The 18,633-nt window shown below is 34.1% G+C and overlaps 1 protein-coding gene across 12 annotated transcripts; it reads right to left on the reverse strand.

Annotated features, from left to right (window-relative positions):
- Positions 1–3,908: 3,908 nt before the first annotated feature.
- LOC104903082 (ABSCISIC ACID-INSENSITIVE 5-like protein 6) lies at positions 3,909–14,555 on the reverse strand. 12 transcript variants are annotated; one of them, XR_007270003.2, is made up of 6 exons: positions 14,264–14,555; positions 12,993–13,764; positions 12,822–12,893; positions 11,917–12,051; positions 11,737–11,827; positions 3,909–4,169 (listed from the first exon to the last, which is right to left on the reverse strand). XR_007270003.2 is itself a non-coding variant. In XM_048636816.2 (6 exons), exons 2-4 carry the CDS (start codon positions 13,632–13,634, stop codon positions 11,920–11,922), a joined length of 846 nt encoding a protein of 281 aa, XP_048492773.1. In that variant the 5' UTR covers positions 13,635–13,764; positions 14,264–14,555; the 3' UTR covers positions 3,909–4,169; positions 11,803–11,827; positions 11,917–11,919. The 12 variants fall into 12 exon arrangements, 10 of the variants coding, with proteins under 10 accessions (XP_048492773.1, XP_010689368.2, XP_019107295.2 ...); XM_048636816.2 differs by having other exon boundaries at positions 11,803–11,827; XR_007270009.2 differs by lacking the exons at positions 11,737–11,827; positions 11,917–12,051 and adding an exon at positions 5,239–5,348 and having other exon boundaries at positions 14,264–14,554.
- Positions 14,556–18,633: the final 4,078 nt, after the last annotated feature.

Here is an 18,633-nt window from a genome sequence, read left to right on the forward strand (position 1 = left end):
ATTCTGAATTTCTTATTTTTTGTCATTTTTGTGGTTTTGGGTTTTAGATTTCATTAATTTGATGTTTATTTCGTGTTGATGTTTGTTCTTTTTTGAGCTGTGTTTTTTTTTTTTATATTCAAGTAATTCGTATTTTTTGTTAGGTTAAGAAAATTAAAGTTAAGTTTGTTTTTGCTTCCTTTTTTGTTTTTGTTTTTTTTTTGGTTGACTGTACTGAATTTCGCTTGAGTTTTTTGTTTTTATTCAAGTGTTGATCTAAATTGTGATGGTTTCTAGAGGATAATTTTTAAGTTTTTTTTTTCTCAAATTTGTAATAGTGGATTGTTGTAACTGTATTTATATTATAATTGTGTTATAATTATAATAAAATTACGTCAAAAGAAATGAAAAAAAAAATTTACTGCCCCGCGTCTATTGCTGCGGTTTTAGGAAGAAACCGCAGCAATAGACCAATATTTTTAATATTAAAAAATACCTATTGCTGCGATTTTACCCAGAAACTGCAGCAATATGTTCAAATATTGTTGCGGTTTAAAATCGCAGCAATTTATTAATTACCTAATGCTGCGGGGCGAAAACCGTCGCAATAGGCCACTTAATGACTGCAACAATAAGCATTTATTCTACTAGTATACATGAGTATTGTGGCATAGTTGGTTAGTGCATTAACAGTTTAGCATATCAAATGAGAGGTCATGGGTTCGAGTCTTGAAACACACACTTTTATAGCTTAATGTCTCATTTGATCGTGTCGGGAAAGGGAGCGTACATGTGACAACATGACATTGTTTGTCTTGGGTTTTATATATATATATATATATATATATATATATATATATATATATATATATATATATATATATATATATTATATATATATATATATATATATATATATATATATATATAAGTGAGTTCATATGAGAATGCATACTTATATGAGAAATGAGAATGAATGTTACACGCTATAACTCTTATGAATAAGTGATGTAACTCTAATGAAAAACTGGTGTAACTCGAAAAACAAAATATTTGAAAAAAAAAAATTCAAAAAAAAAAAACAATTTTTTTTTGAATTCAAATTTTTTTAGAGGGATATAACTCTAATGAATAAGTGTTGTAACTCTAAATCAATCATGTTGTTTAGATTCATTCTCATTTCTCATGTAATAAACATTCTCATGTGATCTTGCCTCTATATATACTAGAATTTTTTGCACGCGATGCGTGCTTGAATTTTTTCGAAACAGAAACTCGATTTTCTTCAGCATAAGAGTCACAATTTGAACATTAGACATACGAAGTATAATTGTTTTTAGTTGGAAAATTTGATTGGTTTAGTTTATGTCACTTAAGTCTCTCACCATTCTTTTGTTTTGTTTTTTTTTACTTTTCAAAGTTAAATTATATGAACAAAATAGAAATTTTATTGATTATATTTATGATTTTTAATATTATAATTTTTTAGTTGATTTTGAATTAAGTACAATATTTCATAAATTGTATGAGTGATTTGTAAAGTTTCTTCTTTTAAGTGATTTGTGAGTGAGTGTTGTAAATTTATTTTCGATAGTTTTCTTTGAGTGTCAATTTTGATTTTGTAGTTCCTTTTTGTAATTTACAAAGGAAAGGAGGGCAAAATAGGCGTTTCAAAAGAGGACACCATTGCTCCCCCCTTCCCTTATATAATAAAGATATATATATATATATATTATACAACACACACCGTACCATAGACTTGCTAAAAATATAAAAATTTGGATCCCCCCTCCCCCCAACCGACTATGGACTCGTTTGGTTGATAAGAACTTGTGTAGGCAATAAAAATTCTTATGATTTTCTCATTTGGGAAGTTGTTTGGTTAACAAGAAGTTGAGAAAATGGGTGCAATAGGAATTCCTTGGCAAAGTGAAATTCCCACAAAATGTGAGAATTTAATTACCCACCCCTCCCTTGGTCAATCAAAATTCATTTGAATTTGCAAATTCCTTGATATCAACCAAACAAATTTAGACCATTTCCTAATAATTACATAAGAGAAGTAATTTCTTAAAAAATGAAACTTACTACAGGAATTAAATTCCCAAATATACCAAACGAGCATTATATGTTGAGTATTAAATAACGTCTACTCATATTGAACCACTAGTAGAATAATTGCTTATTGTTGTGGTATTATTGTTGCGGTTTTACCCATACACAGTAATATATCACGTAAAAAGAAAAGAAAAAAAAAACAACCATATTGTTGCGGTTTCGGCCGAAAATCGTAGCCATATGGTTTCAACGGAAATTTTTTGCAAAATTTCTGACTATTTGGGAAAACATATTGCTGCGGTTTCTCGAAAAAACTGCAGCAATATATTAAAATAATATTTAAAAAAATTATTTTAATATATTGTTGCGATTCTTTCCAGAAACCGCAGCAATATGTTTGCTCAAATAGTCAAAATAAACCATGTACAAAAAGATCAAATATTAAAATATTAACCTATTGCTGCGGTTCTTGAAAAAACCGCAGCAAGAGGCTGTTTTAAGTATATAATAAATTCGTGACCCAACTAGGGTTTTGTTCCCCTCTCTCTCTCATTAGCCGTTTCTCTTCACTCTCCTCTCTCTCTCCTCACTATCCTCTCTCCTCTTCGGTGCTGCGGTTCCCCTCTCTCTCTCATTAACCGTCGCTCATGGCTCGCCTTTGGTCGTGGCTCGCCGTCCTTCGTGGCTCGTCGTCCTTTGTGGCTCGTGGCTCACCGTTCTTCGTCACTCGTGGCTCGCCGGTCTTCGTCACTCGTGAATCACACCACCATCATGGATGAGAACCCAAAGGTCGTCGATGGTGGCGTCTCTGCTAAAACCACTCAACTACTCCCCTAGAAGAAAACCCAAAAGGTCGTCAATTATAAACCTATTATTGTTCTTGACTCGCAAGGATTCGACCCTTGTCAAATTCTGCTTCCGACGGTCACACAATTTATTATTGTTGCTAAGAACTCGCAGGCCTCCGTCGAGTGCTGGGATCTTTTTTGTTTTTATTGTTTTAGATTTTTTTGTTCAGTGTAGTTTAATTCTCGTCTCTTGTTTCTCTTTTTCGTTTATTGTGCAAGTATATTTCGTTTCTTCTGTATCTTAGATTAGTTTTGTTCATTAGTTTCATTTTCGTGTTTTTCTTTATTCAATTTTCTTATTGTTGTTTTTTTCTTTGCTACTTTCATTTCATTTTCTGTATCTCGTTTTTCTCTTTGTTCAGTTTTCTTATAGATTTTTTTTTCATTAGTTTCATTTCATTTTCTGTATCGTTTTCTTAGATGTTTCTGATTTTTTGCTTTTCTAAAAAAAATTTATCTTTCGAATTTAATGGCAAAATACACCTATACCTATTGCTGCGATTTTGGCTAGAAACCACAGCAATAGATGTAACATATTGTTGCGGTCAAAAACCACAGCAATAGATAATTAACCTATTGATGCACCCTTAATTGTTGCGCAGCCAAAACTGCTACAATAGACCACTTAATGACCACAACAATAAGCAATTATTCTACTAGTGAACATCCGTAAAAAAAAGCAGGTAAATGGTCACAAGATTCTATAATAGCTTTTGGAATGATAATGAGCCAATATCTTTAAAACCCGTTTGTTTAAAGAGCATTAGAGAATTCGCGAGTTCATATTTTTTAACAAAAAGATGTCCATCCGATAAAAGTACGCCAACTAAAATTATTCTCTGAATATCCCTATTATATATAGGAACTCATGACCTTTTAGTGTCTACCCTCGCTATACAAATAAAATTACCAATTGCGTTCTCTCAATTTTTTTTTTAAAAAAAGGAAAAAAAGACTTACACACAAAGTCACGCACCCATCAAGATACTAGTTTCAAATATTAGTAGCTGAACATGCATACTGTTAAGTAAAGTACCTAAGCATAGATAATGAACAAGTCCATAGTCATAATTTATACATAAACAAGGACTAAATAACTAGGGTTAAGGATATACTGCAATGCAACATCAGGAGTCAAAATGCTCAGACAATGTTTAGAGGCAAAAAGTTCACAAACCTACATCTACAAAAACTTTACACTCATCAAAAAACGGCTGAACTGGTTCTTCGTAGCTGATACCTCAGTTCATCAGAGACTTCACCAGAAATACGGCTCTCCAATTCCTACAAAGGAAATTAAAAAATGACTCGGACAGTCACAACTGTCAAACTGAGAGCACAGATAAAGAAGAATGCCAAGAAAAAACCTCAGTTGCTACGAACACCTAACATCAGAAAACGGAAACAAATTGAAAGCTGTCCAGTCAGAGAGCCTCACTACATGATTGAACGAGAAGAATCATGCTCTTAAGCACGATGAAATATTCGAAACATGTATCATTTATATACACTTAAGAATAACAATGATAACACAAAACTATTAGAGAGCATAAGGCCTGCTGATACAAATTTATCATTCATTGCTTTCTCTCATAAATTAAAGAATATGCAAAGAAGGGTAATGCATATTCACAGGATAATCTGGCCAATTGCTGCAGAGCAAGGCCCAACTCGAAACACTCTATAAGGGTGTTAAGCAACCACTAATGATGGCGTTTAGGACATCTAAGGCTAGGACCAAAGCAACGAGCCAATGACCATCAGCCACAGGAAATTTAACAGTGAAACATGCATATTCTGTCTGTGCTAAAAGACTGACAATATTCATCCGACTGCATGGTTAGACGAGAATTTTAATAAATTCCCTTACTAATAGTCTAATACTTCACATGAAATGTATTTGTTTTTAGCCAGTAACTAACCATTTTATGTTAAAATATATAAAGGCAAAATGCCACACATTTCTAGCTTGTATTACTACCATACGGGCTCTGATAAACAAGCATCCACAGGACGCTCCAAATTGTTCACACGATATATTGAGATAAATTTGTTGAATTATTAATATTTTTTGAACATGTACAAAGATAAAAAAGTAGGCCCCAGCTAACTCAGAGTCAACCTTACCGCCAATGAACAACAATGCCAAAAACTTAATCCCAAGAGCAGGAAACGGTAAATCGCTATATATCACGAAGCTCCTAAATTCAGCTGCATGAAGAAAACCACCATCTTGAAAGGTGATACTTACAGATTATTAGGACCCTCCAAATTGTTCACACGATATATTGAGACAAATTATGTTGAATTATTAGTATTTTAACATGTCCAAATATATAAAAGCAGGCCCCACCTAGCTCAGGGTCAAACCTACTACCGGTGAACAACAATGCCAACGCCTTAATCCCAATAGCAGGAGGCGGTACAACGCTATATGCTATATGACGAAGCACCTAAATTCAGCTGCATAAAGAAAACCACCATCTTGAAAGGTTATACTTACAGATTATTACATAGTATTTCATACAGTGTGCTCACACTGTCGCACATACAACTAACAAGATAGTCACCTTTTTCCCAGAGAAAAAACAATACTTCCTCTGTTTCAAAATACTTGACACGCTTCTCTTTACGCGCTTGCCAATGCCTTTTTAACCTTTAATAACTCTAATTCCCTATAAGTAAAACATAAAAAACAAAAAAAGTTGACACTTTGAAAGTATATGTTGAGACGAGTATAACAAGATCCCACATGACTGTTTTATCTTACATAGAATTCACAAAACACAGTCAAAAGAGATTGTGAATAGTGGAAAACTCAAAACGTGTCAAGTATTTTGAAATGGAGGAAGTCTCATAATTTATAAACACGAAAACATCCTACACAGAAAGTGGTGCATGCTAGGAAGATTTTGACATCACCTACTGCGCTGTCAGAGTGCACTATACTACCACTTCGAAACACAATTCTCACCATCTCAATTAGCCTAGACATTCTACTGGAGGCAAGAGATTCAATAATTTTTCACACCAAAAATATGAACTAAAATCACCAATTAAACAAATGGCAATATATTATTCTTTTATTTTATCTTTATCAGATCAGAGAAAGATTGAAAAGATTGTGAAAAAGAGATACTACAATGTAGGAGGGCAGGTCCTCAAAGAAAAACAGCTACCATCTACCAGTTAACCTAAATCCTTCAAATCTAGCCGTCTTAGCCACAGATATTAGATACATCACTCTGTTGCACAACAGAGTGCATAATCAGGTGCCTCCAACAAAGATGCAAATTCCTCCTTAATCACATAACCGTACGAATATCCATAAGAATATTTAGACAAGTACTTCTCAATAATCCCTCCCAGCCCCGCAAGACTGCAATCAATCCAAAACTAGCAAATGGAAAAATCCTACACCCTCCACAAATACCCTCCTCCAAAGATAGGACACCTTCAAAAATAAAGAGACATGCGAACAAGTTTCACTGTTAACACAACAAAGCCTAAGAATACCTAAAGCTCTAATCAAGACTTTTAGAGAATCTTATTAGTATCAATGCCAATGTCCACGCAAAAGCTCAGATCTCAAAAGGAATCCTAACCTCCCTAATAAGGTTCACTATCAAAAGGGACATACTAAGAAGTCAAGGATAAGAAATGCAAAGCGATGTAGCCAAACAAACACCCACCCCCCAGAATCCTTCACATCAATTAATTGCAAAGCCTAAACCTTAAAAAAACATAGACATAAGTTGTCTTTACATACTTGTCATGGGAAGGTGTCCATAGGCATTATAAATGCAAAGCTACGAACATTATAAATAGAAGAATAAGGAAAAAAATCAGGCATGGCAATACTGCTGCCAGGTACGAATACAATGCAATAACCATTTCCATTATAAGCCAGACCAACAAACACGAACAAGATAAAGACATTTGAGAGATTAAGTTTCATGGATAAGCATTGTGTTGCTATTGCAAGACAACTACCCAAGAAAATCTACCTATATTAGCACAATAGCTCAAAAAGAGAATTCTTTCAAGAGTATAACACGACCCCCATTTTCTCACTGGGGCATAATTAGACCTTTTGACACCAATATCTGAAACAACCCAAACATTTTGCTTTAATGAACACATCAAATCCCACACCTCTCGATTGTCATCACTAACCCCATACCACAACATATCTCTATCTAGGCATTAAGCTTGATTTTTAAAGTATGATGGCCTACTTATGCATTGAGTTTTTTGAGTGCTAGTACACAAAACATTTTGATTTAATGCACACATCAAATTCCACCCCTCTCAATTCTAATCACTAACCCCATACAATAACATATCTCTATCTAGACGTGAAGCTATGATTATTAAAGTAGGACGGCCTACACATATGCATTGAGTGTTTTCACTGCTAGTACATAAAAAATCACAAAGGACCATCTTGTGCTCAACAGTTAATTAATTTATATACGAACTGCAGAATCTTCCACTTCATAATATTAGCTAACAATTTCGGACATAAAATTATCAGAATTATATAATTTTAATTTAATGTAAATGGCAACAACACATTTTTTGCGGAGTTTTTTCTATAAGTTATAACTTATAACAATAGCTACTTATAAAATTTTAGCTTTCAATAATTAACATTGCACAAATAACCACAAAGAAAATGAGCTGATGCTAAAAAATTTAGCTTTCACCAATTAACATCAAATAGAAGAACAAACTATGATTTCAGTAATATAAAAGCAGATAAAACATCAAACAACAGATAAATGGAGGCAAAAGACAAATAAACCAATAAAACAAGAACAGATATAAGAGGAAAATAAAGGAACCACAATAACTGAAATTAATCCTATTTATATCCAAAAAAACAAGGTCCCCCACACATACTTTTGAGAGTTTACTTTAACTATGATTTCAAATAAGTTGGCGTTAGCAAATACTAAACATTATTTTAGAACTATATTGTACAACCATACAGTCCTGAGCTATCCTGTTCCGATCCTAACCGATTCTAGCAATCCTATTCTGATCCTGTATGATCCGGCTGTCGGTCGTTCGATCCTGCACACGATTGCCATATGTGGATCGTATACAATCTAGATTGCAATTCTAACAACAATGCCTTCATTGTAGAAGTATCCAAATATAATATGTAGCAAGTACTATGACCTTTCCAATTTAGGAAAACATATAATTTATTCAAAGACACAGGAAGTTATTTTTATGCAATATTAAATGTCCCACACTAGTTCAGCAAACAAATAACAGCCTTAGTTTCTCTATAAAATGTCACTATCTTATAATTAAACTTATAATTAACCTACAAATGAGATTGCATTGGATATTTAAATCATAAACCAAAAGGTTATTCAAAATCTTTGGCAAATGCTTAGATATTTTCAAGGCTAAGTATAATCTTAAAGGAAATTAACGTAATCATATAAAATTGAACTACTTAATAAAAAAAAGAGCTAATCACGTGCTTTGCAAACATAATTAAATAAAGTTAATTGAATATAAAAAAAAAAAAAAACCCACATTTTTTAACAAAGCAAGTGCCACCTTATTTTATTCATAACAAAGAAATGATACATCAAATTGTCTCCTTGGTTGGAAGGATAAAAAAAAAAATCTAATGTTCTCTATTGACAAAAAAATTACAATGACTATCTGTTTAAACTTTCCCTCATTGATTAAGAAACAAAATTTCAAGTCCATCTTATCTCAAAAAGCAAATGATAGTGTAATTTGGTGATATTGTCCCACATTGGTTCAAAAACAGAATATAAACCCTAAGTTCTCTACAAATATAAGATTAAAGCTATTTTATGAAATTCGATCTGTTTTTTTTTTTTTTTTTTAAAGGATACAAAAGACAAATCCTTTGTTCTCTATAAAAGAGAATAACGACTATTTTTTGCATTTATCCCACATTGTTGTAAAACAAAACATTAAGAATGTGTTTCCTATAAAAGATAAAAAAAAAAAAGACTATTTTATGAAGTTGTACCACATTTCTGGGGAAAAAGTGAAGCCTTTGTTATAAATGAAAAAGAAAAGAAAAAGAAAGCTTACCCCAAAGACGATATGAGACATGCTTTTACTTTGTAAACTCTAGCTCAAGCTCATGTTGGGGGATCTCAATGTTGAGCCACACTCATCTTTACTTAACACCTATCAGGCTATCGGCTTTACATTCGGTTCAATGTGCTTCTTTTCCAGTATTATAGTATATAAGTGACAAATTTAAACCATGTAGGTGGGTTTTAAGCTACGCTAGGATTTCAACGAATGTTACTTCACAGAATTTTGGAGTATTTGTAATAAACTTCCATCTAATTGAAAAGAAGACATTTACTCAAATAATATAGCAAAAGAAGTTTATAAGTCAAGCAACCCTCTCTCACTTCGAGGATTAAACAAAAAAGTACAAACAATTATGTACACATTGTATGTGGGATGTGGCACACATATACTAAGAAATTTGACTATTAACTCTTTTAAACACGAGATTTCAATAGCAAACATATGACGAAGTTCATTATTCTTTTTCCTTTTAGTTCTTCATTCATTTTCGAATCCTTTATCTCTCTCAAAGCTAGTGTATAAATTCATCTTAAGAGGTACGAGACTCAAAAAGTACTTTGACGTGGACTCCTTCATAAAATAAGTCAGTTAAGTTGACGCAGATATAATTTTTCACTTAGATATAGTCATATAGCCAAGACACATATAAACTACTCAAGAAATTCAACTGCTTATCATCACAAAATGGGAGCAAAGAGCTTCATCAATCGTCATACCATAGTCTAACACTGCAAAACCACAATGATTTGTCATAAAACTATAAGGTTACTATACCAGCATTTTACTTACAATTGGAACTTTAAGAAGATTATTGCCAAATCTGCAGCTCCTGACTGAGACTCTACGTGCGACATACTCACTAACTGAAATTTTCAAAAAACAAATAGTGCATTGTATTAAATTCTACAAATTTCTTGATTCGGCGTCTACTGATGGTGCATTCTCTTCACCTTATTTTTCTTGAGCTAAGCTAAACTTATACGAACTAAACTTATCTGAATTTAACTTATAGGAACTAATTAAAGCTTGTTTTATAAGATGTTAAAATTTGAACTAATTAGACCTAAAACAAATTGTTCTTTCAAGGTGAAAAAAAAATATTCTAAATGGTTGGACGCGCAATACTTCATAACCATGACCAAGTACCTTCAAAAGATTATAATGGTTTCGAGTATTTGTGAAAAAAGTAAATGATCAACGTTACTACAACTAGAACTTGAATTATTTCTCCAACTACATAGATTTAAGTCTTCCTTTCAACTGCTATTTTCAATAGGACCAAGACTGCCCATTATATTTACTTAATCTACACCTGTGTTCAAATCTGAGCATCATTAATTGAACCACTTTCTTTATAGAGCTTTTTTGCCCCTATTCCTAAAATAGAATTTCAGTTATTGTTTGTCAAGCTTAACACAGATCACAGAGTTAATTTCAGAAGAAAGGGCTGATAGTAGGCAAGCAGCAACCTAAAAATTCTGCTGTTGACAGAAAAGACTATATGAAAGCAAAAGTCATTAGCAAAGTATCTGCATGAAGTGAACATAAAATGCAAGGTGCTTTCATGCCAAAGTGAAGAGAATGAGGAAAAGATGAAATGGGACAATGACATATCCAAATATTATTATGGAGAGACATGTAGCTTCCTTGACTAATATTATGGGTACTTCTTAGCAGAACTTTGATCCTGTAGCAAGGGCTGGACTATAGTTTACAGTGTAACAGCACTTGGCCTTATGCAAGACTCTCAGCAGATGAGGAAACTCTAAGGTTGATGGATATTTAGCTGACTTGTCCCAGGAAGACTAGTGTGAAGTGAACAACTTTTCTCATTAAATGGAGGATGCTGAGATAGAAGAAAATGCATCTCTAACCTCTTAATCCTCAAAACTCATCATTCAATGATAAAGGGAGATCATAGGCCAATAGCTTGTTGTGGAGTAGCGCATAAAAGAGTAATTGCAAAGGCGCTGGCTCGAAGACTCAAATATGTTCTTTTGGTTCAATTAGTTGGGTTCAGGAAGCTTCTGTCGAAGTAAACAGATAGGAAACTATACAATTAAGCTACAGATATACGACAAGCATAATGCTCCATATAGTATCTTCCCTTATGTCACATATAAAATAGGACCCCGAGAATCTACTAACTCTATGGAGTGAGCTCTCATTAGAATGGAATCTGGATCTTTTTTTTCTCTTTGTTATTTATTTTATGCAAAAGAACTATTTTGCATATAAAAGCTAAACACACCCAGAAAACAGGAAGTCCTCACAAAATAACACTAAAGAAGAGAATTTTGAAAATCAACACTAACTAAAAACCCATGGTTAGGACAACTGCTCATAATTAATCCTAGACTTCAATTTTTACTTCTCCATTCCAATTCTTTATCCTAGACTAGAGACAATCCTCAACCCCATTTTCTCAAATAGGTCATTTGTGTGGTCAATGTTCATTAACCTCCATAAAACAAGACAAAGACCACTTAAAAGATCCACTAAATTAGCTAACAAAATAGTAATTAACAACCTCAAGGAAGTGAATCAGCAATGACCAAACTTTCTTCTGTCCTTAATCTGATCAGAATAAGGACCCCTTTTTATAGACCGAACGAGGTCTTCTAATGCATCTTCATTCAACATTTGAAAAAATTTGCATAAGGACCAATGTTGGAGACATGAAACAGCCTAAGCTTCTATGAGGGTAGGTAATCCGTAATCATCATGATCACAAAAACACACGTACCACGAATAATCATCACTTCACCACCCAATCAGAACACCTATACCCTTAATCTCAATAGAAGCTTACTTGAACTTGGTGCGAGTCTTCACCTCTAAAAAGTAATAGCAAACATCAGTGAATATTAAAATCAACATATATGGATTTGTTCCACCACTAAGCACTAAAATTAGAGTATAAAACCTTCTATTGGATAGACTTGAGCTTGAATTGTCTAAACCCAGAGATAATATGGGTATTATGTTTATTGTTCACAAAAGGTTGCCAATCAGGACAGGTTACTGAAGTTGCACATTCAGATAAACTCAAGCTCATGTTCTGCAACAAACAGGTGGAAGACCCGAATCATCGTTTCATTCAAAATGAGGTAATTTGTGAAACCTAAAAGCTCATAAATGTATGCCTCAACATCCTTAGGAAAATTTGGGAGCAGATTATGGATTGGTTCTGCAGTCAAATAAAGGGTATGAAGCCTATAACATCTGATTGTGTAGACAGGCTTAGCTGCAGCTATCTAGGTGGTTTGAAATGACAAAAACAGTTTCACATGTCAAGCTGTCACTAGGAGATAATGTAATGTTTCTGTAAGGAAGATTATTTCGTATATCTTTTGAAAAGCATTAAGTATAAGAAATAGAAAATTGAGATATAATTCCTAACTGGTGTAAAGTGGTATTGAAGCGTTCTTGGTTGTGACAAAATCTAATTTTGGAAATGACATTTATTAGAATTTCAAATAATGGAAGCTAAGAAAAATAATGGTTAAGCACTTAAGCACTTGCTATATTAAGAACACAAAATCCAGATGCAACACCGTAAAGAACTTAGACAATTCCTGTACGACTCATTATAGACGAAATATTAATAAAGTTTGGAGCATGAAATCTTTGCACCATAGAACCTATTCCTATAACTTACATAAATTGAGGCCACCAAGCATAACCAATCACTAAAATTGTAATTTAAAACAGCTTATAAGACTGAGGAGCGGATGTTGCACCAAAGATGAAAAAGGCAAGGGAATCATCAATCAGACAAACAAGACAACGGAAACTACCAAATTTAGGGAGTTCAAAATTGTCAACTACCTTTTCTTTCTTAAGCCTTATGTTCTGCTCCTCAAGCTGCGAAACCTTGCTCACCAATTCATTGTGGTAAGCCTGTCCACAGATACAGGTAAGATAAATTAAAAGTCTCACAAAATGGGCAGCGTGGGACTAATTTACTTCCAAACCGAAAATAAAATTAAACAGATTAACCTGTTTCCTGGCACGAGAACGAGCAGCAGATTCCCTATTTTTAATTTTTCTCTTAAGCCTCTTCTCAGTGCCCCTATCAACTGTACCTGTGAAGTCCCTTCTCCGGCCCGAATTGGGCTTATCACACAGTGTAGTAATCGAAGGGACCGGAGATAAACCCATTTGCTGCGAGAAACATTCTGAGGTAGCAGCAATATCCAAAGGCATTACAGGATCTAAAGAACACTCATCCATGGCTCCTGCTTTGGCTAAAAAATCCTCTAAAGTCATTTCACCTATGGAAGGCTCTCTCTTCACTCCCTGACTACTAGTAATTTTCCCCCCTTGTTGTATCTCTCTCCACACCTCATCAACCATCTTCTCACTAACCGTCCTCGACAAATGTAGGCTTCCCTGACTTTGTAAAGACTTTGCTGAACAACCATTATTGCTTCCTTCCACACCAGTGGACTGATTGATATCAGCAGTCCAATCATTTTTAATAAACTCATCAATATTCATGCTTCCTGTTCTCTCATCCAAGATACCCAAATGGGTATGAACCACATTTAGCTTATACCAATAATTTTCTACTCTACACTGCTGTGTTTGCACTTCAGATAATTCGGTAACCCCTGTAACACCTATACCCAGTGTCCCCATTCACTTACCCCCTCAAATCTATCATGATATAGGCCAAAATTCTCCAAAATTCATAAAAACAGTCACATGTAGAAAACAAAAGTTTAGTTTGAAATCTCTGATTGTAGCTCTCCAAAACTCTCCAGTTCATCTGCAACATACAAATGTCACATAAAAAACAATATAAAATATTAAAACGAAACCCTAATTGTCCATCAAAAACTGAAACATTAGTATAAAAGCATATTATGCTAACAACAGAGAGTAAAACGTTATTTGAAATTCCCTAAATCTCTAAATATGTGGGTGGAAATCAGAAATGCAAAATTTTAGATGGGTGAACCAATTATGCAAAATTAATAAATTATGCATGAAATAGTTCTGGAGTTAACTGACAGTATCCCATGAATGATTCATAATAGAATTTACAAGCACATATTCACTAAAAACAAACCGATATTCTTTCGGAAAACAAAATACAAGAAAAACAAGGAAATTATTCACAAAAAAGGGGTTCTTTTTTCAGGGTTATCATCAAGAAAATCAATTAAAAAACTATTGAGAGTAAGCAGAGGATCGGACCATTAAAACCCAGATATACATAAATATAAAATGATGATATCCTAAAAAAAGAGGAGATTTTTGTTTACCTAATATGGAATCAAAAGAGTAATAATGTTATGGGAGGACATTTGTTGGGTCTCTTTTCCAACGGATGAATTCCACGTAGTATAGAGAATATATATATAAAAAAAATTAAAAAAGTGGGGGACTCAATCGTGGCCAATTTTGGTGGAAGAGAGATGGATGATGGTTGAATAACCTCAACAACCTCGTCTTCGTTCGTTGTAGTGTTTCAGTGATCACGCTTCGGGCAGATTCGGCAACTTCTGTTTTGCAGTATTTTCTAGTGTGAAAACAGTATTTTTTTTGTTATAAACAATTTCAATACTAGTATAAGAAGAGGGAGTTATCCCATTCATACAAGATATTCTGGTTGAGGTTACCGTAGAAGGAGCTCCCACCTTCCAACCTGAGGTTTGTTGTCGCGTGTTTGACTCTTATCAACTTTAATTTTCAAAGTTTGTGTAAATATGTACTTGTGAACCATATTTGGGCTCATTGTCACGTGTTCGACTCTCATCAACCTCAATTTTGAAAGTTTGCATAAATATTTATTTGCAGACCATGCTTGGGCTAGTTAATTATCGAATAATAATAAAAAATACTCTGGTTTGGACTCCCTTTCTAAATATTTTTTGCTTTAGTCCCAAATCAAAAAAAGTCAGCCAAATGGACTATTTAAGAATTGGACACCTTATGTACATAAGCCCACCTATATGTTCTCTCGTTTTTCTGCCAACTGTATAGGTGATGCTCCGCATTGGTCATCTATCTATCTATTCAAATATATTAAAAGGCGTGCGAAAGAAAGCTTATGTGCCATGTGGCACTCTCCTCAAAATTTTTTAATGCAAATATTTTATGTCCATGTGTACTCCTCATTTTTTTTTTAAAAAGTGTAAGTGCAAGTTATCGAACACGTGACCTTTGAAATGAAAAAGTAAGAGCTTAACCATCAATACACAATTACTTTGTTGTCTAATGTTTCAAATAAAATATGATGAAGTCTTGTAATAATTATAAATAACTAAAAAGACTTAAACAAGTATATATACATCTCTAACACTCTTAATACGTAACTTACAAGAGAATATTGATGTCATATTCTCTTACCACAGTTCCTTTTAAGGGGAGTATTATTTTCAAACTCGAAAATTTCAAAAAAAATTCTTATCATGTCGTGACGTGAATTTTTCAATTTCTTAATGGACAAAAAATACGAAACGTAGCAAAAATAAATTATGAAATTGAAAAAAAATAACATATTGTTGGAACATTTATAGGGTAATGGGTTTGAAACTCATAAGGGTATGTACTAGAAGAGGAGGAGGTCTAGTATGCAAAAGGCTAGAGTGCATCAAGTGGCAAAACGCATTGATAAACCAAGGGAGACAGAAGACTGGCCGCGAGTCGCGACAACCGTCGCGAGTCGCGACCAGTGGCCCGTCGCGAGTCGCGACAGGTGTCGCAGGTCGCGACCAGCGCCTCGCGACTCGCGAGATTTTTCGCGAGTCGCGACGTGTCTTCTGCCTTGGAATGCGAAAAGTTGCCTCGACGGTTTTATATCCGTTGTGATGCTTTGTTGATCATTTTAATGACTTTTAAGGTCCTTTAATCAGTAGATTAAAGACCTTTGATGAGTGATTAAGATGGGGTTATGTGATTAACCTCTTTAGTCAATGTGATTAAGATGGGGGTTATGTGATTAACCTCCCTAGTCAATGAAAGGTTTATTCTTCCTATATAAACCTTGGGATTCCTATGAGTGAGGGGTTAGAAGAAAAAATCAGATTTTCTATACTCCCTAAACCTTCTTGCTTTGCTTAAGAGAAACCTTGCAATCTTCTCTTGAGTGTTCTTCACAAACACAAAAACACAAGTTCTTGTTGATTCACTTAGAAGATCATCTAAGTGGATTGTTTCTCTCCATTGTATCTCATTAGTTGTTTCGTGTTAACCCGGTGATCCTAGAGGGGCGAAATTAAACTAATAGGAAAGCGTAGTTTCCGTGCCTTGGAGTGGATATCCGGTTCTCTCATTGATCACACATCTGACAATCCTCAAGAGCATTCCGCTTCTTGGCAAGACAAACGAATTGTACTCTATGTATCAGAGCGGGAACTCTAAAAATCAGGAAACCCTGTTGAGTTGAAGATCTTAAAAAATATGAATACTAGAGAGAAACTGGAAGAAGGATACTCTATGTAGAGGCCACCAATGTTCAATGGTAAGTTCTACACCTACTGGAAGAACAGAATGGAGATCTTTATCAAAGCCGACAATTACCAGGTATGGAGAGTCATAGAGGTAGGTGATTTTGAAGTCACTACCACTAATGACAAGAATGAGGTAATTCCTAAATCTATATCTGATTTTGATAAAGGAGATTTCGAAAAGATGGAAGTTAATGCTCTTGCCATAAAACTATTTCATTGTGGTCTTGGACATCATGAACACAATCGTGTCATGGGATGCAAAACCACAAAACAAATTTGGGATCTTCTTGAAGTCATTCATGAAGGTACGAGTGAAGTTAAGAGATCAAAAATAGATCTTTTGATGAACCAATATGAACTCTTTCAAATGAAATCAAAAGAGTCTATCCAAGACATGTTTACACGCTTTACTAATATTATTAACGAGCTAACATCTCTTGGAAAAGTGATTACATCTGAGGAACAGGTACGAAAGGTCCTAAGGAGCCTTCCTAGGGATCGATGGATAGCTAAGGTTACTGCCTTACAAGAAACTAAGGACTTTACAAGTTCAATTTGGAACAACTTGCTGGTTCCCTCATGACTCAGAGATTGCAATTGGACAATGAAATGGAGACATGTCCAAGCAAAAATCATTGCCTTAAAAGCTGATGAAAGTGAAGACTCAAAACTGATGAAGAAGAATCGCTCTCATGGTCCGAAAATTCAAAAGAATGTTTAGGAACATGAAGAATGGAGATACAAAGGTAAGAATAAAATATTCTAACAAACTTGTTTGTCATAAGTGTGGCATTCTGAGCACTTATCAAGGATTGTCCCCAATGGGAACAAGAAAAAGGCAAAGGAAGGGAAGAAGCAAGATAGGAACAAGGAATACAAAATTCCTATACTCAATCTGACATGAAGAAAGCTATGTTGCTGCATGGGGAGACTCTGACTCCGAAGAAGAAGATGATCCTCAACCAAATGAGGAGACTGCAAACTTCTGTCTTATGGCTCTTGACAATTCCGAATCTGATGAAGAGATTGAATCTCTTGAGGCAAGTCTAGACACATCAAAACTCGTCTTAATTCTTTAAGTAAAGAAAATTATTTGAGTTTATTGTTGACGCTGTAAATGATTGCAAAGATGAGATATTAAACAAAACAATGTCAACATGCTTTAATGTTGCAAAGGAACATACCTCTGGGCTTAAAAGTATTCACATTGATATTGAGAAAAGATTTTTCGAGTTGTTTGACAAAAATCTTAAATTAAAAGAGGATTTCGAAAATCTTAAAAATGAGAACTACTTGTTAAGCCTTGAGTTGTCACAATTAAAAGAGTTTGTTCCTGAAGTAATTCTTTGACATTAAGTCAGTTCCCTTGCAAAGTTTCAAATCTGAAATAAACGAATTGAAAAATCATGTTTCATTTTTGGAAATTGAAAAATGAACTTGTAGGGGAACTGCACCAAATGAGAAATGAAAAGAAAATGCTACCTATTCCAAACTGGATTAAGAACCCTCAAACAAAACGAACGAAGGTCTTGGTTTTAATCACAAAAAGAAATTTAAAAACCTAAAAAGAGAGTTGATTTACCAAGTGATAAAGTTTGTATGTTTTGTGGGAACACTGGTCATTTAGGAACTCTTGTCCTAAAAGACTTGGTCGCATTAATGAGAATTGGAAACAAGTAGATAACTTGGAAAACAAAATCTATTGTACCTGAAGGAAAGGAACCCAAGAAAGATTGGGTTCCTAACTCTAACAATTATTTTCTTGCAGGTTGGAGTGAGTGGGAACAACACATGGTACCTAGACAGTGGTTGTTCTAAGCATATGACTGGAGATAAATCAAGATTTCTCTCACTCTCAGCCTATATGGTGGAAGTGTGACTTTTGGTGACAACAAGAAAGGTAACATAGTTGCCATGGGCAAAGTTGGTAAGTCATCGTCACATTCCATAGATAATGTTTTCTAGTTGATGGTTAAAGCATAATTGTTGAGTATTTCCCAATTCTGTGATAAGAGAACTGTGTGAAGTTTAATAGTGAAAAATGCTTAATTATCAATAATAGCACAAAGGATGTCGTTTTAGAAGGAACAAAAAAAGGGAACACATATGTTGTGGATCTCAACCTTGTTCCCAAAATCAAATTTACATGCCTTTGTGTTATTGATGATGATTCATTTTTA

This window comes from Beta vulgaris, chromosome 9 (assembly GCF_026745355.1).
Source record: "Beta vulgaris subsp. vulgaris cultivar EL10 chromosome 9, EL10.2, whole genome shotgun sequence".
NCBI classification, from domain to species: domain Eukaryota; kingdom Viridiplantae; phylum Streptophyta; class Magnoliopsida; order Caryophyllales; family Amaranthaceae; genus Beta; species Beta vulgaris.